This window comes from Notolabrus celidotus, chromosome 19 (genome assembly GCF_009762535.1).
Source record: "Notolabrus celidotus isolate fNotCel1 chromosome 19, fNotCel1.pri, whole genome shotgun sequence".
Taxonomy (NCBI): Eukaryota; Metazoa; Chordata; class Actinopteri; order Labriformes; family Labridae; genus Notolabrus; species Notolabrus celidotus.
This window is the reverse complement of record NC_048290.1, coordinates 11,890,486-11,916,852: the sequence shown is the minus strand read 5'-3', so window position 1 is coordinate 11,916,852 and position 26,367 is coordinate 11,890,486. Positions and strand designations below refer to the sequence as shown.

Below are 26,367 nucleotides of genomic sequence, written 5' to 3'. Positions count from 1 at the left end.
TTTTTTTTGGTCTTAATTTCCAACTTTTTGCATGAAAACATTAACTATGATAAAGTAGGAAAGAAGGCAAAACCAAGAAATAAAGAATAGAGGGAAGTAAACCAATCACAAACCAGGGATTAACTTCTTAAAAAGACTTTGTATGAAGTTGGTCCTAATCTGCAACTAGAGCCAAAATATTTTATTGAGTCAATATTAGATTTAAAGTACTTCTGTTTTGGGTGCCAGTTTGGCTATAATGGTTTAGTCTTGTGCCTCGTGTCCAGAGGCTGTAGTCCTCGACACAGGCGGCCCAGGTTTGAATCTAACCTGTGGCACTTTGTCACCTGACATTCCCTTTCTTTCCCAGTTTCCCACTCTATCCATTGTCCTGTAAACTGAATATAGTTGAGGTATGGTCTTCTAGGTGCATAAAAAAGAAAGTTCTTCTCTAATTTTTTCTGGGCTAAAAGATAAATATTAGCCAGTATGATACATAAATAATGTGTAATGATCAATTGCAACCCTCCTACCGCCCCAGTTTCACAGTCCAACCCTGGACAAAGCAGTGAGACCTCTACACAACACAAAGACACAAACACAAAATACTAATAAAGCCTAACAAAAAGAAATGACAACTGCGAACGCAAATAGTGATCCTGCTTGAAACCTCTAACTAACAAGACAGAAAGAAGCACATCCCACACACCGACACTCACCGCTGTGAGCTCTTTTGCTTGCCAGCTTACAGTTTGGCTCAGGTTCTGGCTTGCAGACCCCTCTGCTGTCTCGCTGATGTGTTCAAAGACTGCAGGGCCTTCTGTGCCCTCCCAGGGAGAACAGCTTGTAGTTTGATTATGTAATTGAAAAATGAATATTGTGCATCAGATTTTTTTTCCTCTGCATGGGACAGCTTGCTAGGTTTAAGAGTTATACGACTGAGTAATTAAACAGTCACATAATTCAAATGCTTTGTTCGTTGGTTAAAAACACAAAAGGAGGTATTTTTCTGAATGAATGATATATTCTTCATATACACTCACACTATAGGAACACTGACCTCATTTTGTGGTGAACTAATATGTTGTGGTACTTTGAAACTAGACTATAAGACAGTCCAGTTGGGATATTGCTTTTGCAACAATTTAGGCTGAAACAATTCCTTTGCATCCATGTTGCCTAGCATTTTCTGCAAAACTTCACCAATTACCCTATTTTGGCATGATTGCCGGCCAACTCACTTCCTGGTTATTCACGCATACTGTATCTCTTAATTTCTCTCTGCACTTTAAACTTTTATAATTCTGTTGCTGACTAAAAGCTTCATAACAATTTCATTTATTAAAAAGAAGCTTTTATGCTCATTTTCAAGCTATATACTGTCGCGCCAATAGCTTTATCTTATCTTTGTGTAATTTACAGCTCAAAAAATTATTTACTTATCTAATGCTGGTGTCTTCAAAAACCATGTTTCAGCCTCTGTCCGAAACGCTTTGGATGCCTTGACAGCACTCCGTAACTCAGCACTCTACAAGCCTCCTCCAATATTGCCATGATCCGAAGTCAGGTTTCTCAATTTGAAATAACAAATAATTATATGTTTTGCACCCCATATCTGACTTTGAAAGTTTTTGGAAGTGTTGCATTTATTATGATCTTTAAGGAGATTCACCAATTGGTGATGTCACAAATTGAGCATATCTTGCATGGCTCTCGACTAATTCTCGCGTAATTTTTTGATCACGCTGTAAAGAGCAGCCTGAACACACGTTTCTCTCACAATTTGAAACTTCACCGACGTTTAGTATTGACATCCAACATTTTAACTTAATATTTGTCTGTAAAATATGAACACGTAGTACCACCTCCTAAAGGAATAACTCCCAGGTGTTTTCCTTTATCTTCAGCTGAAGCTAATTTTGTTGTTTCATTTTTTAAAGCAGTCCCTTTTTTTGTTAAGGTTACAAACAACACTCACCACAGCTGCTCCTGTTTTTGTAGCCACTGGTATGGCCCCGCAATGTAACTGAAAAAAATCTTTAAAGACTCACAACTCGTGTTGTAACCTTTTAAAAATGCTGCAGAGGAATCAGGAATCTTGACTCGTTCTGACGCATCTCAGTTCAAATCTGTGGGAGTACAGATGACAAATCTTTTTTTTTTTATTCCTGTGAGCTCTGGTGCTGTTAAAGGGTCAGCTGTTCTCTCAGCCGTGGATACCATCCCTTCAGTCACATACTTCTTTGTTGGTATTTTCAGCACCAACACCTCTGGGTCACACACTTCACTGGGGCAGTGGTGAATCATTGATTGGCTTTCTGGTCACGTCGACAGTAACATCTTGTGTCTGTTTGAGGCTCCATGTTGTGACTAATGAATTGAGATGCAGGCACGTTGTTATAGCACAGTCTGCGACTTGGTTCAGACTCATTTTAGAAACTTTTAAGTTGTTTTGTATACTCTGACAATAGTGTTTGGTCAGATTAGTCTTAATGCCGGCTGCATAATGAAGTCTGTGAACTCTACTTTACTGCTCGGCTCGTAAACAAAGGCCGAGCTGCTGGAACATGAATATGCAGTATCTGGTGTCACTTGTTTTGCTGCAGCCAGAGCTTAATTATATTTGGAGCTGTGGAAGAACTGAATACATCTGCTGTGTTAGCCACGTTTATTAAAATCAGGGGAATTGTGGGAGAAAAGTAGAAATTGCAGTTTCTAGAGAGAATGTGTTAATACTGCAATGAGTCATTCTTCCCAAGGGACAGAAAAGCTACACAGCAAGATACAGCAGCAAAATAACTCTGTCAATCTGTGAGATTTCTGCTGCTTTGTCACATTTATAACATACTGAGGAAAATGCATGTTTATGTCTTTCCTGATTACTACTGTAGGTGAATAAAAAGGTAGCGTAGGCTTGACTGCTGGGATCAAAATGCACCAGACATGCTGTGAGTCACCATACTCAAGGAATCAAACCAGTAGTTCTGCAGCTGTTATTGCTGTAGTGTTTTGACATTTTTACCTTCACAAGCACCATGGCTGTTAAAAATGCCTTTGCATGTTTCTGAAATGTTGCATCTCCATGTCAAAGAGAGGCAAAGTTGCTTCCCTTTATTCTTCTTACAAGAACCCTCTCCACATAATTTGTTGCTTCATCCAAAGTATGCAACTTTGAGAAAAGCTGCTTCGATGTAATTTTATAATGCCGCAAGCACATATTGAAAAGGTACTATCTTGTTCATTAGCATCTGAAAAAACCTCCTACAAATCTTTTAAAGCCACTTACTATCTGCTTAAGGGAGGGCTTCAGATTTTAATCCTAAAACCTGGAAGAATGTGAGCTAAAATTTAACAGATGGCTTTCTCCCATAAAACTAGTACTTTTATTCAATATTGCTGTGTTCAATGCTTAAAAAAACGTTTTATGCATTACATTTTCACTGCTACAGTAGGGGCAGCATCTTGTTAAGGATGTACAGATATTCCCCTATTTGAGTAGAATCCACACCGTTTACCAATCAGTGGATCCCCACTGGTCTAAGGGCTTAATAATGAATCACTTTCATATCAAAATCACAAACTCAAACACGTCATCATTATTACATTCGATAAAAGCCTGAAATATTTGTGCTTACTAAATTGTTAACGTACATTTATTACCCAGCTGTGTTAAATACTTGACCCTAATTGGACAAAACCCCATAACAGCGGTGATTCATTCTGAACAGCAAAAGTGACACAAAGGGGAACCTGATCGCACACGTCACATTAAATCAATCTGCAGAAAGTAGTTCGGCATATTCACCTCTGCCTGTGGCAAAAACCTAGATGCAGATGAATTATTTTTAGAAATACTTGTACAACCAAGTTACCTTTTTAATTGCAGGTTAGCTGCTGTATCTTTAAAACTTTACTTATTTATTAATTTTCAAGATTATTTTCTAGCATCTTTATGGCTGTACTGAGAGCATAGAATAATGAATAGAGTCAAGAGAGGGGAATGGCAGAGGACAAAAGAGTGGGAGTCAGCAGGGACTGTTGCTTTCAGAGCTATAGCTTCTGTACATGGGGCACATAATATAATGTCTAAGCTGAACTTTTCTTTATTCATTTTTTAAAACTATTTTTGGAAAAATTGATGTGAGCAAGAGACTGTAGCTGATGTTTTCCTCAGCACCTGCTTCCTCTATATTTTACTGTTCATCCTCATTCAAATGTCTGTGCTGAACAAACATTAGGAGTCATGTCATGCCGTGCAAAAAATAAAAATGGCATCAATTCCCAAACTGTACACCATCCATACAACAATAGGATTGTGTGATACTCTCATCCAGTGCACTTATTCCCTGTTGGATGTGTTTATCTGCGCATCAAATGCATACAAGCACAAAACAGCAAAAAAAAAAAAAAAGGTGCAGTGAGTCAGCTCAGCCTTTCTGCTTTCATCTGGCAAAAACACATTGCTCTGTTTTCCCATGCATACAGATGTCAACACAAGCATTCTGCAGTGTTGCTCAATAACCATCTCAAGCACGCACGCTAAATGTACGTATGTGAAAGGACACCTAGACCCATGACCCTACAAATGATATTTGTTCCAGTTACATGCTTGGATGGGTTTGTTATCTATGTGTTTGTGTTAAAAGACTATTCAGTGTCCCAAAGTAAAACACAACATATCTCTGCCCAGAAAGGGGCCCCAAGTAGGAGTTGTTGATATGATGAGTATGACTAGTTTTGTTTTTTTTAATAACATGATAATTTGATAGTGTGAAATTTGATATCAGGCATATTTGAGAAGTATCTTTATATGGAAAGAAGCCCAACAAAATCAGATGGACCAGTATTTAACTTTTGAGATATACTATGTGTGCTGAAATTACCTTCAACCATTTTCAATTAGAAAAGAAAAAAGACAACAGGTGAAAATACTGGATTAAGCGGTTTAATGATTAAATCAGTGATGCTCCAATGCGCTTCAGTGCACGTGTGGGGGAGGGGAGGCATCAGCTTGCAATGCCTTTACTTCTGTCTCAGCCTGTTTGCATCTGGATTCCTTCAGTGTTCATGGTTCAAGACATTTCACACAGGTGTCAGGTCTATTTATTTTGTAGAAAGATGTGGAATTGATAATTTTTTACCTTGAGACGCACTCAGTAAAGCGGTTTCAGGTTAAAAATCGATGCTTTTTAACCTTCCACTGTGGACACAGTATGTCTCATGAGGGCGTTTCAGCTGGGCTTCCACTTATTTCTAAATGACTGATGCTATGTCGTGTCGGTAATTTCCTCATCTTTTAAAGGACACAGGATTATCCTTTCTTTTACCTTTGTGCTCTTCAATGTTACTTCTCTTCTTTTACAGAAAACACAATTTTTTTGACACAAGCTACAACAATGTTTTGCAATGGGAATTGGGCGTGTGTACAATGTAATCAGGATGCAAGCAGAAAACTGAAGACTTATAGACTGTTTGATGTTTCATATGGACTAAAAATATCCATAGCTTATTATTGTAATTCATGTAAATATCATTTGAGATTAGTTTATTCCCAAGCTCCAGCTCCAAATATTTCCATTATGGCATATATTTGGTTGAAACGTGGTTCGTTTGGGACTTGAGAACAGTATCTTGTTTTCCCTTTGGCTAAAAAGAGATTAAACAACCAAGACAAACAGAATGGACGCTATTTGTTATTAATTCTGGCATGTGTAATTTGCACCTTTTTTTCATCAGCATAGAAATGAGTGAGGGTGAGTCATCCACAGCATGATTAACTGTAATTCTAGTTGATGAACGGCGTGAAGTTGAGTAGAATGTAGAAATGTGTGATGAAAGGAGACATGGTGGCATGTGCTGTTTCACAGTGAGGCATGTAACATGGACTATGTCAGTCAGTGGTGAAGAAGACAGAGATTGACTTTACTCTTTTAAAGTGTTATCTTCTTTTCATTAGGTATTCTTTTTCGGCTGATATAGGTGTTGTGTATGGAGTGCTTCCTCAGCGTTCCTGCTCACAGAAACTATTGGACAAGTCAGCAACTCTGCTGTGGGTTTTAAGCCCGTACCAAAGAGCTGTCACTTTTGCCTTCAAGTTAACATTCTGGCTTTCACACATGAAGTCTTGATGGGTTTGTTGGGCTGTTAAGTGCTGATTTAGCATGTCTCTGGGCAAAAGGCAAGCATTTGACAAGTACTGTGTTAATGAGGAGTCTAAATCCTGCTCTGACTCTGGGACACAAACAATTCTGAGACTGTGACCAACAAAATGTGGTGGGGAAAAAAGGAAACTGGAAGTCAGCTTTTAATTGAGTACATTTTTAAGCCTTCTATTGAGTTTAAAAGGTGGATTATAGAATGGGTTTTAGGCTCAGGTGCAAAAGGTTACAAGGGTCTTTTATCTGAAATCAACTCATTTGCGTCACTTATGGTCATATCTGAAGGGTGAAGACATATTAAGAATAAAATAAAACTTAAAAAAAAAAAGCTGTAGACCCAAGTCTCCAAATATGGCATCAGTGAAAAGTGGGTTGGGAGGTGGTTTTATATGCTGTTTGATGGCCAACAAGAGCTTTGCTTCAAACATGCTGACCCCAGAAACATTTGCTTTGATACTGTAACTAAAATACAATGTCTCTCATTGCTCACGTGGGGCCAGTATGTTCACGTCCAATCTTCTGAAAGAAATCCTAAAACTACAACTTTGTGGTCACTTGGTTGTAAAATATGTTGGGTAGGGCTTTGGGGCATCTTTTCCAAGGAACCTCCCCAGTCTTTAGGTTTATATCTTTTAGAAACAATAGACTTATATAACTACTAATGATATTCCAAAGGAGTCATGGAGGGTGATTCGAAGTGGCAGAATCAAGCTCCAGCATCTCTGCTTGTGTCCCAGTCAGCAGCAGCGACTGATCAAGTTCTTTTCAAACAACTTGGCCTGACGAGACAACAATGAAAATGCTTCTTATAAACCCAGCTGGACGCATTATTAGATAACAGCATCCTCACAGTCATTGTGTAGTTAGAGGAACATGATACGTCACTTTGCGGACAGAACGCATGTTGAAAACGATAAAAGGGAACGACTCTCAGCCAGCACAAATCACATCCTAAGTTTTTAAAAAAAGAGCTGTTCTAAAGAGTCCTTTGTGACAGTTTCACTTTATTTGCAACAAAGAAGACTGTTGTACATTCAAGCCGATATGTTACAGGACTGTCAGCTCTGTCTTCCCTTCCTCTCAGCCCTGCGTTTCTGTTGTTATGCCTCCAACACGCTGAATCCCTTTACAGCCCTTGTGAAAACCAAAACTCTAAGAGATGGCAGAACAATCCAGGCCACCCCTCCCCTCTTTTCTCTTTACCCCATGCTGTGAAGGATGCCCAGGATTTCAAGGGAAACAGGGCCTCAGACTTCTGTAAATAATGCAGCTCTGAGCACTTCAAGTATAAGCTCTTTTCCATCCTTCAGGCTGGGGGAGAGCAGCAAGGGTTTTGACTGTTGAAAGGCTTAATACTGACTACGAAAAAAAGACAGGTAGAAAGTTCAGCTACTCACTGTGGGCATGAGACTTTTTAGTACTCGCCACAATCACATGATAGCAATTTCTCTCTCAAATGGCAGACTTAATTGCTTTAATAACGTCTTAAAAATACATTACAATTTGAAATTAGCCTTTCAATTCATCTGCATCTAAATAAGCAATGGATGATGTAAATTCTGAGGAACACATGGTTGTATTTCCAAGAGATAAATCATAGAGGCTAACGTTAGAATTTAATCAATATCTAGCTAATATTTACGTTAGCTAGCTGACACTACCATTAGCTTGTGAAATTAATTCTTGAGGAATTTCCACCATGTCATGGTGCAACAATGTAACAATGTTGGCAAGGATTTTGCAGAAGTCTAGCGTTAGCTGTTGTCAAACAAAAGGCCATTGAGTCATTAAATATGTTGTGAAGTTACGATATGTTGTTGATGATCTTCTGTTTTTTTATCAAGCAATGTTTCATTAGGCTTTTAAAAATGTGGTAATCAGTGTGGTGGTGAAATTGTTAAATTTGTTAGAATATTTAGTCAATGGCGATAAGCAAGGTAGAGAAAAGCAATCACGCCATTGGAGCTAGCCACCTTCAGTGTGACATCATAGGAAAATGGCCGCTGTGCGAAGAGTGTGAATGGCTAGTGCCTTGTCCAAATGTTGGGCAGAGATTCAGAGAGTTATCAACGTCAACAAGGAAGTGGCTAAAATCTGATATCATCGGTTGGTAGTGTCACAAGGTGCAACAAGAAAGTGGGAGATTCCTAGCTAGAGTGATATTTGCTTTGAAGTCGTATGCTAACATTAGCTGTTGTCTTGCAGTAGCTCATAGAAAACCAATTTTGAGTTTCTACCTTGAAATACCCGCAATCACCCTCCAAATTTATAAAATACCTGTAATGCAGCTTTAAATATAACAGCATGTAAGCTTCCTTATGCCAGGGAAAAGGGCCGCTGTGTAATAAAATGAATGATAAGGATGATTGTTTGAATTTTTTGTAGAGGTTAGGGAATCCAGTTTCTGCATATTGGCTTCCCAGATTTGCCCTGTAGTAACTCCCTGCAACTCTTCTGTCTCTCCATTCTTATAGAACGTTTCCTGGGGTAAACAGTACTCCTACGCCCTCTTCAAAGCCATGAGCCACATGCTGTGCATCGGGTATGGTGCCCGGGCGCCAGTTAGCATGTCCGACCTGTGGATCACCATGCTGAGTATGATTGTAGGCGCCACATGCTACGCTATGTTTGTGGGCCACGCTACAGCGCTAATCCAATCACTGGACTCTTCACGAAGGCAATATCAAGAGAAGGTAAGAACCAAACAGTAGCACACATATACCTAAGGAGGTTTTATGTCAATTTGATTAAGTAACAATATAGAAAAAAAAATCAGGTAATTAATGTTTTGTTGTTCAAGGTAAGTAAGAGCACCTGGGACAGTCTTTTTATTGTTCCAAGCGTTTTTTGCTACGCCTACGGCATAAAATCCTTCTCATGGCGCTAAAACAAATTAGGGGATCTCACATTGGCCCTGTGGACCAATGTGTCGAGCTTTACAATTCACTATATCCGAGGCGAGGACTCAGAAAGAGATTTTCTATCCCTAGGCAAATCGTACAAGGCCAACAGGGTGAAAGGGTCTTTGACATGACCGGCCGCCTCGTTGTCTGAATCCTGCCAGTGAACACATTTTATTCTTTGCTTTCAATTCGGCCCCTATTACATCACTTTTATTTTCTGTAGCATGGAGGGTGATTATCCAGCACTTCAGCCGAGCCACCATCTGTGATCTGCGCTGAGGGGGCCTGGGCGGTTCCCAGAACACAAGGCCATGGCTGTTGTGCTTCTGTGCTCGCACGCAAGAGCCCGATTTCAACTCCCTAACTTTTTTCTATGCTTACACTGCAGATTTCTACGTGCATACAGCATTGTAGTGCATGGGATTTCAGATCTCTATGGTATGTTTTGATCTACTTAAGGAGATACTGTAGTTATGATTAAAATGAGGAGGCGATCTTTAACCTATGCGATTACAAAGATGATGTAAGCTTAGACCCTGATTTATCTATCATAAATATTAGAATTTTCTACAACAGATGAAAAAATAAACTTGATTTTAGATCATTTCAGGAGGCTCAGTCAAGTAAAAGATCAATCAAGAGAAGTTGGTAGCAATGCAATTTTAAGTCCCAGTTACGTAAAATGTACATTAATGTTTACACAATATATATTAGAGTTTTAAACAGTCCATTGGCAACTGTTATATCAAGTATTAATGATTCCAATCTTTTTTGTGAAAGTGCTTTATTGAATATCCTTGGATTTAGCCTCAAAACAAAGTTTTGTTCCTTGAAATTAGATAGACCAAATGAATAATTGAGCCACGCAGGAAAATACATTAAGACTGTAACTTTCTTTCCTTTTAGATCCATCTGCTGATAGATTCTTAATTAATTATGTGTGCAAAATACAAAGAGACATTATTGTAATTCTCATGAGTTTTAGTGTGCCAACAGTCTAACTAACAGTCTAACTAACATGACAGATGACTCAATAGCAACTCTTTAACTGCAGTGCATTGTAGGGGTACATTTTCATTAAATTACAAACAACTATTTATACTTCAGGATGATCACAATAACATGTATCTGCTGCTGCTCTACCATATATATTTATGTGCACATGTACGGAGACGGCCGCACACACCAAGGCAGGCCAGAATTGACACACGGAGCACACATCAGTTATCCTTCAGAAGGTTGTTGCCATAATTCTTATCAGGGAATTGGCAGAGTCACCTTGGCTGTGACTATAACAGGACATGCTAAAATACCAGTTCATTAATTTACACTTGCACATAAAAGCATTTAGCTGTCATCAATTCATTCTGAACCGCTAGCCTGACCTTGCCAGCTGCTTTCATGGTCAAAGCAGTTTAAAGAAACAACCTTTCTGTGTTGCTTTTAGTTGTTGTAATCACAGAACCGTATAAGAAGTGGGTGTTGCCTCTTGGTTCAGAAGTGAAGTTTAACCTGCAGTCGGTCTAGCTGTAAGCAGGAGGCAACTGTGAACTGGTTGAAAAAGGGTGACGGATTATGTATGACCAAATAGGAAATTGGCTTCCATTCAAGTTAATTTATTACATCAGTAAACATTTTCCTAATGAGGTAATGGCCTCAAACTAAGTTTTAAATCTCATCAAACATAGCATGGTGAATTTTCAATTATAATAATAATGTAATTTAGAGTAAAACTAACAATAAAGCAGGCTCTGTTCAAGGCGTGGCAAACTGCGATTGACAAGTCTTGAATGGGGCATGTGAACTAGGAAAGAGACCAAATATCGTCCGAATGAAGATGGTTTCACCCCAAATACTGAACTATGAGTTTTGTAAGGAAATTCACAGAACATTGGGAGATGCTTGCCTGGATACACCAACTTCTTCTTTAAAGTCTATGGTTGTTACATACGGCACATATAACTCAACGTTAGAAAGATGATATCTGATGTCTTTGAGAAATCATTAAGTAAATATGATAAATGCATCCAAATTTGCCAAATTTGGAACTGTGGTGGAAGAGCATGGATAGAAAAGCCTGATCCTGTCAATGTCACTCTAGACAGGTCAACCTAAATGGGATCATACTGTTTCATAATCCTCTGGCAGATGGTGAAAAAGAGGAAGAAATTTCATCCTCAACAAAATCAACAATATGTCCAGTTAAAAACTCTAGTCTGAAGTGACACTGAACTATCGGCTGATCAGAAAAACGGAATACATCAGAATTAGAGAATACAGGTATGGTGGGATAGAGTATACTCAGTTAAAGTGTTTTTGAATGACAAATTACACTAAAATCAGTGGCATGGGTATTTAATTCCCCAGTATGGGGCTGATTTCTTCGTGAATTTTAATTACTTTTACCTAAAACATAATTTTCTGATTGATCAGACCCACAGATGTCACAGCACATTCCACTAAAAAATGAATGACAGCAGGTTGCCCAAAGCAAACAAGTCAGCCGTTCAAAGTTTGCATTAGTGACATGTGTCATGCTCAGTATGTATGTACATCTGCTCCACAGCAAATCTGCTTAATCTACATCCCACTTCGTACCCTCAGCATCCCTCCAGACATTAAAGTGACAGCTTTGAGGCTGTGAATGGCATGTTCGTGGAAACAGAGCCTCAGTATGAAGCCAGATACAGCCAAGGCTGATTTGCTGCATGGCTGTGCATATCAGCGGAGCAGGCTGAGGAGCAGCAGGGAGGAGTACAGGGTGCTCAGTCATTACATCTATCACTGCTACTGCTGGGGGCGTGGAAACACGGACGCAGAGATGGATGCTGGTGTTAGGTTAGAGGTTAGCCCAGGACAGAGGATTTTTATGACAAGGACGGAGGATGAGGAAGGAAGAGGTGGAATGATTGAAGCTATCATTCTTGTCAATAGATTCCACTCCAACTGTAAACACCTTGTCCTGAGCTGACTTGCTCTTGCATCCTTTTTTTATAACGCAGTCTGTTCCTCAGAATTGGATGAAAGAAAAACTAAAAGTGAACACTATCAAAGAAATCTTCAAAACAATGTAATGAAACAGAGAAGAGATAATAGAAGGAGGGGAATCAGAGAAATCAGAGGAGGGGGTGAGAGGAAGTGACGATGTAAAGCATGCATAATCTGTAGACATGCCTGCTGTGATGCCCTGGTGCTGAATCACTGTAATCTGGCATACAGCTGTGTGTCATCTAGCAGCTGAAGAGCTGTGCCTTACCGTTCATACATGGCTAAGAGGGTAATGTAAACTCCACTCAACTACTCTCTGCCCTCGTATACTCTGACCTCGTTAAATAAGGTTTAAAAAGTAGTGAAAATAAATACTAGACGAGAAACTAAAACAGCAAACTCGTCTGTAACGGATAATCCTGAATGTGCACTTATTAGTGTTTAAGAAGTAAAATAAAGACTTAAATCAGAATATGAAAATACTATATATGGCTTTTGCTTTACAAGCAAGCAGCCATGCATGATGAGAATAGTTTGACATTTTGGAAAAATATGCTAAATCACTCCCTTACTAGAAATATAAAGCTTCAGGCAGCTTAACTTAGCTTGACTTAGCTTAGCATGATGACTAAAACTTATCACGGTATACCTTGATTGTTCAATCTGAAAAAAAGGAAAAATGTAAAAATAACAAGTTTTGGTTTAATGGAGAAGACAAAATACAATACAAAACCCCATAAAACAACAATTTGTTTATACACTAACTTGGAAAGCGCAAGCTAGTTGCTCTCCGCCTTATTTTGCCTTCAAGCTAACTCTCTGCTAACTCTTCTTTTTTTACCACACAAACATAAAAGTGGTATCAGATTTTTAGTCAAATTTGTCCCAAAATGTCAAAGCAATTCCTGATTTTCTTCTCCAAATGATAAACAGAAGCAGACCCAATTTTCCCATTAACATTTATTAGATGATTTAGCATATCTTACTTTCAACAACATGTTCTAGATTACACATTTAGGAGCAAAATAAAAAGGGAGTGCACTTTCAATCCTTTCTCAGTTTTTCAATGCCTGGCCCATGCTTTTCTCCCCATCTTCAATATACTGAATTTCTAATTAAAATTTACCACATTTTGGGCATGCATGAAAACATACATAACCAGGGGATGTAATTTGTTTTGCAGATAAGCTACACTTCAGGGTTGGTTATATCAACAGTAATGCCAACAGCGCCAACGCCAAGAACAAAATGGCCTGGTCGAGACCTTTTTTTTTTTTTAAAACACAGTCACAGAATCAGAAGAGGAATCAATAAGAGAGCCATTGACCATTTCAACGCTGTGGTCATTTCTCTCTGACGTCACTGACAGGGTGGAAAGCTCAAATGCTGTTTTGATGTTGTAGTGTTGTTGGAAGTCATAAAGATTCTAGGAAACTGAAAAATCATTGATCTACTTCCTGACTGAGCAGGAACTGAATACAAAGGGAGGAATTCAAAGAGACATTTGGACACATTTTGATCACATATTAGCTAATTGGGAAGTGGTCAGCAGTCAACCACTTCCTTGCTGGCACAACTGTTGAGAAAAATAAATGACAAAGAAAATACGTAATTTATTAGCCAATGGTAATGCTAGCTAAATACAGCAATGTTATTGCAGCTAAGTCACAAAAGCTAACAATAGAGTTCAACCAATTGATAGCTTGCATTGCTGTTAGCTAGCTGATACTGTAAGTCATTGATTAATGCCCTTTTGTGTCTTATCCTGTTTAATTATTCTGCAGGCAGAACTGTTGATAGAAATAAATGACAAAGGAAAGGCGGAAAGTATTAGCCAATGGTAATGTTAGCTAAATACAGCAATGTTACTGCAGTCAAGTCACAAAATCTAACAACAGAATTCAACCAATTCTTAGCTTGCATTGCTGTTAGCTAGCTGATATGTCTGTTAGACATTGATTAATGCCCTTTTGTGTCTTATCCTGTTTAATTATTCACTGTAATTTTAGCTAGGAACAAACTAAATGCTACATTAGCTGTTGTCTATTAATTGCTTTGAGCTATCAGATATGTTGTCTTTAATTTAATATGGACCGATTTTAGACAGACAATTTGTAAATTTCCTACCTAAATATATTCTTAAACTTGAAGGAGTGTGACACTGTAACTGTGTAAGAGGTCCACACCCTGGGCGTTATGTCAGAGGAAAAAGGCTGTGTAACTATGGTGAATTGAGACTCAAATAATATTGATTTGTAAGCCTTGCTTGCGTCAAACTGGCCACAGAGCCTGATACTGGACTGGGTTCCCAGCCTCCAGCTGCTGTTGTCTCTAACCTACTGCTCTGTGATTACCAGAGGCAGTGTGAGAGACAGTGTTTATTTTCAGGTGTCAGGGACCTCAGAGTGTCTGGGCAGATTGTTTTCACAGCCATGTCTGTGGAAAAAAAAGAAGCTGCGTGAGAAAACAGAGACTAATCAAAGTAGAAGAGCTAAAGTATTTTCTTTCTCTGTCTCTCCTTGGGGCAGAGCCTTGCTTTCAGGTCAATGTGGACAGATTTTTTTTACTCCCTCTAAGAGTCAATTAATTAACAGGAACAGGAGGGTTCTCCCATCTTTTATACTAGCAGTATTGCACAACCGGAAAAGTCCTTCATCCAGCTATGCATGCAGAGTGCAAAAAAAGAAACAACTGTTACAGGCCATCTGGTCTTCTGATAGTGTAGCCAAATAATATTTCAACCTTTCCTTTATCTATTTTCTTTCTCTCTCTTTATCCAACCAATTCCTCCATTCCTCTTTCTCCCCTCTTTCTATTCAACACAGGAAGGATTGATAATTTTAGTGTACTTTAGTTAAGTGTTTCAAATCGATCAACTTTTTGGTGGTATATCCCTTTAAAATAAATAATTCACACAGAAAATCTTGTATTATGTGGAAACTACATGTTAAATAATTCATAAAATGTACCCTATATTGTGTTTATGCAAGATTTATATCTTTATCATTTTTGAAAATAATAAATAATTTATTATTTTTGCCTTAATGTAAAATATAGTTACCTCTGAAGGTTTCATTTAAAATCTTACTTATTTTCTTTTGTTTTCAACTTATTTTTTGATACTCAACTCTACAAAGATAGTCCACACAACACCAGGATAATAATAAATACATAGACAGAGCATTCTTATGTAGATTTAGTCAGATATCAACATCTTCCACCCTAAAAATGTGTTCATTGGTGCATTATTGAGTCATGGGATATCGTAAGGTTTCCACAGGTTTCAGGCCTGCTGGTCAGACTTTCTGAGTTATGTTCAAAAGGGAAGGGTGAGAGTCAATATTTGAAAGGCATGCAGCAGGGTCCATTGGAAACTGTAAAACAGTTTTTTTTCATTACAGTATTAATACTTTACCTCATAAACCAAAAACCCTGGACACTCCCATTTAACATGCATTCATCCCATTTGGGATATAAGAAGATGCACAACGACATAATTTCAAATATATGTACTGATAATCTAGGTTTTTCAACACAACAGGTGACGTTTTCCTAATTAGCATCCCAATTAAGATTATAGTTTTGAAATTTTTACACAACATAGTCAGTACTTCTTCATTTAGGCATGATTTTAATATTAAAACTACAAATGACACAAAATATTTTATTATAATTTGCATTAGTGCCCCCAACTTTTTTTCCTTTTATTAGCAAAAAGAACAAGTCAGTTATACTCCTTAATATGTGTCCTGTATGAGAAGTTGCTAATCAATAAACTGTAATGGCATGTAACAGCATGTTAGCAAAACAACTGAAATTGTACAGCAGAAATCACACAACAGACAATTTTAAGGTAATTTCCTTACATTTTGAAGCAAAACAAGAGAACAACAGACAAAGGAGTGTGAGCTTAGGAAGTTAAACTCAGGCACCATCTATTAAAATATCGTGCTGACAAGAGATATAACAACAGACTGTTCAGGTGAAATCATGCAAATAGTTCTCACTTCATCACTTCTGCAATCTGTTTCATTCGGTTCGTTGTTTTCATCGTTTTTACAGTTCTCCAGCATATTAGGTAAACTTGCTAGTTCCCATCATATCATAATTCAGTCGCCTTTTAGAACAGAGCTTCCTGCATGGGTGAGATAATCGCAAATGCTACCTTGGTCTGACATAGCCCCAAGCTTGTACTCGTTCGCTCACCACCTGCCTCCCTCGTTCTGTCTCTGCCTCCACACACAGAACCAGGACAGGGCACTGTGACTGTGTGAGAGAAAAGGTTGTCCTCAATACAGAGACGTGAGGACAGATTATGTGAAGTATGAAGCTGTATATTTAGATGTATGAACCCTAAACGTATGCTTGGTGTATGCTTACTTGAACTGATATCGATCTGTTTCTGTCATTCCAGTACAAACAAGTGGAGCAATACATGTCCTTCCACAAGCTTCCAGCAGACATGAGGCAGAAAATCCACGACTATTATGAACATCGCTACCAAGGCAAGATCTTCGACGAGGACAACATCCTGAGCGAACTGAATGACCCGCTCAAAGAGGTGAGACCCTTCCACCTAAACCTGAGTTCATGCATTCATTCCTTTACTTCGTTTTTAAATCTCTTTGAGGGTTTCCATTTGAAAGCTTTGGTTTTATATTTAGAGCACCACAAATCTTAAAAGAGAAAAAAAACTGACAGGTAGGCTGGTGTTAGTTTTAGAACATGAAAGAAGAGAAAAAAGTGTATTTACAGCTGTCATCGCCTCTAATGAGATCAGAGGAAAAAGAGTAAAAAAGGATTCTCCTCTGCATCATCCTCTGTGAACCCAGACCAACTAAAATAGAATATTCCACCACAAAAAAAAAGCTTCTGATAACAACTGAAACAATCCCTCTTTTATTTGCATCATTTACAAGTCTCAGGGCGTACAAAAACAACCTAAATCAACTTTATTTATTAGGTCTCTTTCATTCAAAAATGTGTTCCCAAAGTTCTTCATATATAGAAATAACTTCCAAAATATGAGCAAATATCTATAACGAAACATAACATTTATAAATAGAATACAGCAATGAAATTTTACAAATAGATTAATTTTAAAAAACTACAATTTAAAACTGCTGTTTAGAAAATAAGCTTAGTTTCAGTGACGTCACCCGTTAGTTTTGACAGAGGTGGCGGTGAAGTAACGGATGCCATATTGAAAATGCTGACTCAACCTGGCTAACAATTTGGAAACCATTGAGTATAAATAAAGAAACATAACATAGCCTAACTGGCAAGCAGGTGTGTTTGAGGCGGGCCTTAAGCCTCCAGGCTTACACCTACAACTCTCCCACCTGTCAGTCAACTCAGCCACGTCCACAATTATGTAAAGCCTTTATACAATCAAAGCATAGAAAGTTCCACCCCTGCAACTGAAACCAAAAGTGTTTTTTAACCAGTCTGTAAGCATGTTCAATTCTGCTGTAATTATAGACATTTTACAGTGGAGGTAGATGGCGGTCTAACATGAGTCTGGTTCTCCTGGAGGTTTCCCTTGCAGTTGTAACTAGCTAAATACTGCAAGGTGCAATGCTTGTGGTGGGTATTTGTTAATAATTTAACATAGAGTATGGTCTAGACCTGCCATGCTTGTAAAAGCGTCTTGAGATAACGTTTGTTGTGATTTGGCGCTATACGAATACAGATTGATTGATTTTAGTAACGTTTCCAATGAGGCTTCCTAAACTTTAAAGCTAGCCTCAAGTGGTCACTCAAAGAAATGTCATTGTAAAAGAATACATCTCTAGAAACTCAGGTTGAAACATAGGATACATGTTGATAGATCCAGAAGCAGTGAGTTCCAAAGTTAAGGGGCATAAAAACCAAAGACCTTCTTGCTGGTACTTTAATTGCATTACATTAGACATGTTTAACAGAGAAGCAATAAAGGACCTTTGTGATCTGGCCAAACATAAAAAGAAAGCAGAAAGAAACCAGTAACCAGTGTAGTGTCTCTAACATGGAGGTTCTGGGATTCACTTTTCTTAATATCAGAGTGTACTGTGGATGATTTACCCAAAAGGGGAATCAGAGGTCATATTTTTGCAGTCATTGACTGTTTTTTCAGTTCTTGGCTGACCTCCTCTTATGGCCAGATAACACTGTAATTACGCTAGGTTACATGGGAGAGTACCTATGCAGAGAGAAGGAAAGGAAATGAAAAGTAAAGTGAGTTTGGTATTGTTACCATTCCTCATGTAGCCCCATTAAGTCACCTTGCAGAGTGGAACGCTGAGGCGAGGAGGAGTCGCTGCACCATCCCAGACACTCACAGGGAGGTGCAGGGATTTAAAGGTACGACTTACTACACAGAAAAATCCTGCAGGCTTAGTTCCCTGTGCAGAGCAAGCAAAGTTAATATCTGCGTAGAGACAGCGTCACACGGGGAAGGCTTTGTGCCCACGGGACTCACCGGTAAAAACAAACTGAGTCGCCACGGAGCAAAACAGGACAGGAGTAGCTTACGTTGCTATTTCACCGAATAACTGTTCTAAAGATGCACAAGTTGTGATTGATTTCAGTAGTCTGTTCTTCCGAGAGAAGGTAGAAGACTCAGGTTGACTGGGAAACTACTTGAAATGCAAAGGCAAAAACCATCTGTGTGACTCATTTTTTTAATTGTCAGCTATTTTCTTGCACTAATTCCCAGAGACTTGAAAATTACCCCGAGACACGGCTAAAATTCAAAAGTTTTGTCTCCTGTTATGATTTTAAATGAGGTCCCTGTGGTTTTCTTACTTCTCCTGCGTGTTTACTAGCTTCACTGCACCTTTTTCTCTTTGTTGGCTCAGTGTTTTTGCACAGGAAGATATAAAAAATCAGAACACTGTTTGTAGAGCCATCAAAGCAACTTTTGGCTGGTTTTATAATCTTATTAATTGGGTTATTGCCGCACTGTGCTACTAACTGAATGTGATGCAAGGGAGTGTTTTTTTTTCTAATTACGCATCATAGAATTAGGTCACTTGAGTATTGATCCAATAATGTGTCTATATTTTTGGGAAACATGAGGATTATCTCATATTGAAATGTGTTTTATGTAACAACAACAGCTCTTGAATTTAAAAAGAGATATAGCTTGAAATGTGCCAAAAACAGTAAAATGCAAATTTTGCAGAAACTTGGCTGTGAAAGTGTATGTTATGTAGCATCCATATATTTTAATCAAAATTGAAATGCATGCAAAGTTAGGTTGGTAAATAAGAAGATAGTGTGCCTCCTTATCCGTGATCTTACAGCTATTCAGCTGATGTTACTGCAAGGTTTTAGCTCGATCATTTTCTCTTGCCCCTTTTAAATTCTGTCTTCACCTCCCCTGTTCTTAGACTGTCTTTTTTAAAAGCCAGATAACTAATGCCAACCTTCATTAATATGCCAATGCCACCTCTCTAAACGACCCCTGCTTTTGAGACTCAAAGCAACTGTAACACTTCACAAACAGAAATAAATTATAGCTGACTTAATTGTCTACCTCAGGATTTGTCAGTGTGGCACAGCTGATGGCATCCTCTCTGTTGTGTAAGGTTCAGCCTCTGACCTCTGTAGTAAAGTGGCCATAAGTTGGGTTTTTTTGATGGAGAGCCAAAGAGAGCAGCCAGCTTTGTTGTGTTTTTGTATCCTCAGGCTGTGTCCTACTCCCTCACCATTTAACTGCAGAAATCAATACGACTCTTCAAGCCAGACCCGGTCCTGTTTGACCAGCTGGGACAGTATCAGAGTGGGACTGATTGCAGCCGAGTGTCGACTCGTTTTGTTCCTGCACCCTTTTTTTGGGGGGTGTCGACAACTTATGGATCAATTTGGGGTCAGAATCAGCTCCACTCAGCAGCACTCAGGCTCATTTTAGTCCGAAGAAGGGCTGTGAAATCAGTCCAAGTATACTTCAACTGATTCTGGAAAGTCTTTAGTGTCTGTTAACCAGGTGTGCTGCTGTTGGCTCAAGCAATTATGACTATAATAACTGTGCTTCAGTGGATGAAACAGCTCTGGGGTTTCGTGAGGGGTTTGGGAAGGTTACAGGTAATGAAGCTCAAAAATTACAAGCAAGCTCTTGCACACTGTCTAACTGTCAGAAAGACATTAATTGGAAATGTTTGAGTTCCAAAACTTTGCCAGAAAATGTATTTGGACAGACAGTGTGCAGGATGAGGATGTGAATCACAGGAAAACTCATGATTAGGTACCCGATGTATAGCCTAAGATTTCAATAATATCAAATAACAGCGATTCTGTGATAGACGACCATATAATGATACATAATGATGTCTGATTAGCCGCAGAATAAATACCCCTAAAAGGTTAAGTGCAGGATTAACGTCATTTGCGACACCACTAGTAGATATGATTGGCCAGGACACAAAGGATAAATAAAGCCAACCCCTGCATGAGTCAGTTCCTGAGCTGGGCCACCCAAGTCAAAAAGGACTGGACACGCCCCTGCTTGATGGACTGCTAAGGAATCAACAAAGGACAAAGGCAGAAGCATCCTCTGCTGTCTAAAAAGAGTATTATAATTAATTTTTCATCTAAGATCTGAAACTTCTCTTATTCTTACTGTTTCACAAAGAACCATAACACCTGGTTTGTGACACTTATTGAGGTGGGTAATCCATCAGATTGAACTGTTTGTTATTGTTCTGCCATTGTGGACAGAAACCACTTTAAACCTCCTAGGTGTTGCTTTCAAGGACGCTCTAATGTCCGGTAACTGATTGTAAGCTGAAGAAAAATGCATTCCACTGATATGGTCTGGAATCAGAGGGGCACAAGAAAACTGAGGGTCCATTTATGCAACAACAAAGATAATTTTACAGCTCCTGCTCACCACTTTATCACAACAATATGACCAAATGACAGAGGGAAATAACTAATGAAGCGACAAATTGTATATTTTTGACGGATTGCCTGTCTTTGGGGAGTTTAAATTTGAATAAACTGATTGAGTATTAAGATTAAGAAATGTATCCAGTTTTTTCATTAATAGGCTGGCATGATCCAGGCTGCTGGCTGTTCTCTCCTTCCACACACCCCTTGTCTCCTTTCCTCTGTCTTGTCTTTATTCCCCACCATATGACAAATCTTTAAATAGGCATAGCCAAAGATTGTTTCCCCACGAGGCCTCCTGGCTGGGCATGAAAACTGCTTACTCTCTAATTCATTAGTTCTGGTGCATGATTGAGGTCAGAGCCCCGTGGCATTAGCTGACACCGGCATCTGAGACTGTGCTAACATCTCTAGCTAGCAAGCGTCCCCGAGATTGGTTATCTCTCCGTCAATGTCCTGTTGTCACTGGAGGAGAGTTATCCGTCAAGGGGGGGGGTCAACAACACACCACCACAAGATGCCAAATGCCCCGCGCTCCATCTGCACAGCAACAGAGATGTATGGGTAAACAGACAACACGCTCCTAATCTCCTGCTGGGTCTGAGGGGACAGGATGAGAGCGGAGACGTGGCCTGCAGCCGGCCCTGCAGGGCAAACTCATCAGGATGTGGCTCGCGTGCCAGAAAGTTTCTTCTCAGGGGTGATGGGAAGTGCTTTAGAAGTATTAGGGATAAAGCAGCAATATGCATCCAATTCATTTATGCCCAGAGATAAAAGAGGCAGAGATGAAGGATTTGTGATGGTGTTTTATGGCTGACTACATAACTTCAACTCCTTTTTTCAACTTTAAAATGCAAATAAGGGACTTATGTGTTCCATGATGTCATCTATTTAACCAAAATGTATTTTCTTCTCCTGCAGGAAATCGTCAACTTCAACTGCCGTAAGCTTGTGGCCACCATGCCTTTGTTCGCAAACGCGGACCCCAACTTCGTGACGGGGATGCTGAGCAAACTGAAGTTTGAGGTCTTTCAACCGAACGACTACATTATCAGAGAAGGCACAGTGGGGAAGAAGATGTACTTCATTCAACATGGTGTTGCGAGTGTTATCACCAAATTCAACAAGGAGATGAAGCTGACGGATGGGTCCTACTTTGGAGGTATGGTACAAAAACAAAACAACCTGAGGCATAGTTTTGATCTCAGTTTTTTTTTTTCCTTTATTTGCACTTTTATGAAAAACAAAGTGGTCAAGAGGCTTTTTTTTATCAAACAATAATACAACAATAGAGAATAGAAAAAAATGGTCCTGGTTGAAATATTATAAAAGTTTGGCATATCAGAAACTTAAAGATCTACATGAAAGCCTGATGTTAAATGTGTGTTTTTACAAGGGATGTAAAGCATGACAATGAATCTGCTTGTCTAATTTCCTTCCATTAAATGTTAAAGTGAAATGGCAAATGTGAATTATACATGTTGGCACTGTCATGCGTGCACCACCCTCACAGTTACACATGCATTCCTGCAGTACGCTCATACGATTACATATATATATTGAGACGTGATTCTAGCCCGGGGTCGTGCGTTTGATGCCGTTTGAAGTGAACTTATTGTGGATGTAGATTCTCATTAACCAGTGTTGGACGTTAGTCAGTTTCTGCGGTTACATAACCTCTCATCTGGCTGTTGGAGTAGGCCAAGGCGTGGATCAGGCATCCCTTAGGAAACACAGAGGATCCTCCCCCACCCTCATCCTCACCCTCTCATACACATGCATGAACTCTTCTCCCCCCTCCATACGTTCTTCCTGCTGCTGCCTATACTTTACACTGACAAGAGCAGCATGTCGTTCAAAAGCCAGGAGCTGTTTCCCCTCTGCTCTTTCATTTTCTGTCTTCTTCCTCTGTCTTTTTTTTTCTCTCTCTGAACCAGCCCCATTACCTCTCCAAAACATTCCAGACAGCATTAATGTTTTAAAAGTCAAATGTAATTTCATCGCAAGTTGTTTACTCAGACATGACATTGCCTGCCTGCAGATTTTGTCAATGTGAAAGCAAAGCAAAGTTTCCTATTTTAGAGGTTCTTGCATATTTTATCTCACGAGTTCATCCCCACTATGGAGGCAGGCTGAGGAGTCTAAGAATACCTTGGCTTTGGTGTGTCTGCTGCTAGCAGCGCTTGTCTCACAGGCGAGCTTGGGGAAGGCAGAGAATCAAAAAGGAATTATTCGTCTTTTTCGCTTTTTGTTCACAAGACAAAATTGCTGTCAAAGTTAGCGGCTTAAAATATGGGATTGCCGGAGGAAGGGGGCATTTCAAATTCTGCATAGAGTGGACATGTCATATAGGAAGATATGTGCCAACAATTATTCCCGTGGGACTGCAGCTCCCGAGACGTTCAGCCAGAGAGCCATTGTGGCTTAGAACAAGTGGACCGTGTTAAAGAAACTAAGCAGAAATGTCAGGATAAAACCTTGGGCAAATAAAGCTCTGACAAATGGATCATAATGGCAGTGAATGTGGCTGCATTTATCAACAAAAAAAAAGCAGTTTGAATACTTTTTGTTCCCAGTTAGAGGACAGTTGAAATGATGGAATATGACACTCTTTTCTGCTAGTTTTGGACTCATATGTCAGAGTACCCAGAAGCCCCAGAGAGAGCTCGAGCATACAGTTATGTTTTCTCCCTGTTTTTTGGGGCGGGCTATAATTTGTAGCATAGTTACATTTGCAGGGTGATTTTAAACTTAGTATTTAAGTTTAAAATGTATCATGTATCATATGTATCATTCTCAAATTATTGAGAATGATACATAAATGAACGTTTGTTTTAACAATAATAAGATATTAATAATTTGATGGTGATGTTTAATTGTTTAAGGCTGATTTATACTTCTGCTTCGAATCGAAGGCGTAGGTCCGCGTAGCTCCCGTACCTACGCAGAGGCCTACGCGCGTAGCTGGCGTGCACCTCCTCCAAAATGTAACTACGCGTAGAATCGACGCAGACCGCAAACCCTTTGAATGGTCCGCTCGGCGGCATTGCATTTCCTGCATTTACAGTACTTCCGGGATCCCGGACATCAGCCGAACATTGGCCATGTATTTCATCTCCCCCTCTCTATTCTTCACTGTAATCATGTGTGCATGATAAACAGCAACATGTATCAGCTGTAGATTAACATAACACGCTCTGACTCGCTGTGGAAAAGTAAACAGAAATCCTAGCGAGGCCGGAAGCAGGCGACCGGATATCAGAGAGACCACACTGCCCTCAACGGAGAATTGCTTTGCGACACAGACACATCAACGCACAAGTATGTGGGGCTTATGTCCGCGTCAGCCCCTGCTGCGTATGGGCGATGCAGAAGTATATATCAGCCTTTAGTCAACCACACACACACACACACATCTCTAGTTCTCAGTCACCCAGGTCATTGTGACTTAAAGTATAATCCGAAAGACAACTGGACTTGGTTGTTGAGGATGTTACACCTGTTATCCAAAAGGCTTCTTCATGACTGAACTCACTGATGGGTGGAACCATTTATTGCTCCATTGGGAAGTCACTGTTCATGTCCCTTCTTATTAAGAAGGCAGGGCTAACCTTGCAACTTTGGTATTGTAGGTGTTTTTCAACAAGCTTTGAACAAAACTCTGCAAATGTTATTTTGTAGCAAAAATCATTCTTCATTCATTCTTTAAGTTTGCTGATAACATGGGTTCTCATTATGAACAGTAATTCCCAAATTACAGTTGGGTCTATATTGATTCAGCAGAATACAATAGGAGTTCATGAGAGCAATTAGTAAGGCTAGGAGGTTGAGGAGTATCTAATATCTGATCAACAAAAGGGAAAACAACAAACACATCACACAGTGTATGTTCTCACTGAATGAATCTTTTAATCTTTTAATTAAAGATGTGTCCAAGCAATAATGATGCACTTCATACTTTACCATGTTCTGTTGGTGCCCGGCCACCTGCTGTTGCCTTCTGCCCAGCTGGTATTCCCCCCCCCCCCCTGTTTGTATGGCATTAGTTATGAGTCCTGAGTTGGGAGCAGCTGGTTGTGCCAGGCACCTCGCTCTTCTCCCCTTTTCTCAGATGATTCACACTCTCCTTACAACCAGGCCAAAGCGTGGACAGAATAAGAAATCAGTGTGATAGAAACAGAGGGAGGGAGAGTGGGCAACAAAAACCAAGGCAGGCCACATGAAACTATTAGCATAGTAATGAGGAGGACATCTTTGAGGACAGTAGGTCAAAAAGCACCTCCATCCACGGTCAACGCCACGCCTGCATGCTAAAAAGATATCATAGTAATCACTCCCGGGCCACCGTAGATGGGATTACATATCGCTGCCACACAGCTCAGCAGTGAAGTCACTTTGAGAATAAGAGACTAATAGAGTGTAATGCTAGGACAATGACAGACAGTGGATGAAAATCCCTATTGGGCTTGAATGTCTGAGTCATGTGGGACTTCCTCTCTTCAGTCGCTGCCATGAGGGGAGAAGGGCAACAGGGGGGGGGGGGTCGGTTGCCATGAGAGTACGTGACACATGAAGTGATGGCAAATTATCAGCAGTGCTCCTGGGGTCAGTGGTGACGCTCTTTGGTGAGGCAACTGACACGTGTCAAACCGCATTATGGCGACTGTTAACAGGGCCTGGCCTTATACAAACACACACAAACACTCCCCGGACAACAGATGTGCACACACTTGTATTTCAGATGCCAGTGCGAAGAGGTTAAAAATGTCAGTCTGCTCCAAGTCAGCAATTTTGTCACAGCTGAGGGTAAAATAGGCCTCTAAACTGTGTCTGAAGCAGCAAGTGAAAAGACAGCTGGAGTTCAATTTACTTCAATAGTCCTACCTTCATTATAATAGTCTGTAATTATAATGATACCTTTAGCTCACAGTATAGCTGAATACAATATACTGTATGTACTGTATATTATGTTAAAACTGCAGAGCCCTAAAATACAAACTCCTGCTCTTTGTCAGCTCTCTGTCAGCTCATTGTCACCATGATCCCTTCATGTTCCCAAACAATCACTCACCACTGGAGTTCAGTATAGCCTGTCAGAATGAATTAGCACAGTTTGAAACTGCTTTTCTAACAGAGGAAGGCAAAATCAGAGAAAAAAATTTGATCTGCTGCTGTTGCTTGAGCCAATAATCTGCTTCTGGTAATACTCAAATTCTCTGACACCTGCAAAGAGGCATGTAGTTTGATTGTGTGTACTGTAATGTCTGGGCTGCATTCACAAGTGGAAAGCTGGCAGGACGTTGCATCTCTGTTTTATTGTTGTTATACACTGTTAGGTCAGTGTGACAATTGCCAAGCAGTACAATTGAACATTCTGCACGTGTTACTCAAAGTTTTATAATTCAAACCGTCGAATAAGTTGCATTGTATCCACATAACTTTAAATTGTTCATAAGTAACTTTTTGCA

The 26,367-nt window shown here is 39.6% G+C and overlaps 1 protein-coding gene across 1 annotated transcript in view; it reads left to right on the top strand.

Moving 5' to 3' along the window:
• Positions 1-26,367, top strand: part of LOC117830661 (potassium/sodium hyperpolarization-activated cyclic nucleotide-gated channel 1) — an 88,368-nt gene that overhangs the window by 44,510 nt on the left and 17,491 nt on the right. The window contains exons 4-6 of the mRNA XM_034708868.1: positions 8,612-8,830; positions 16,443-16,589; positions 21,821-22,061. Of these exons, the coding sequence (XP_034564759.1) occupies positions 8,612-8,830; positions 16,443-16,589; positions 21,821-22,061 (607 nt within the window). The remainder of the gene's footprint in view (positions 1-8,611; positions 8,831-16,442; positions 16,590-21,820; positions 22,062-26,367) is intronic.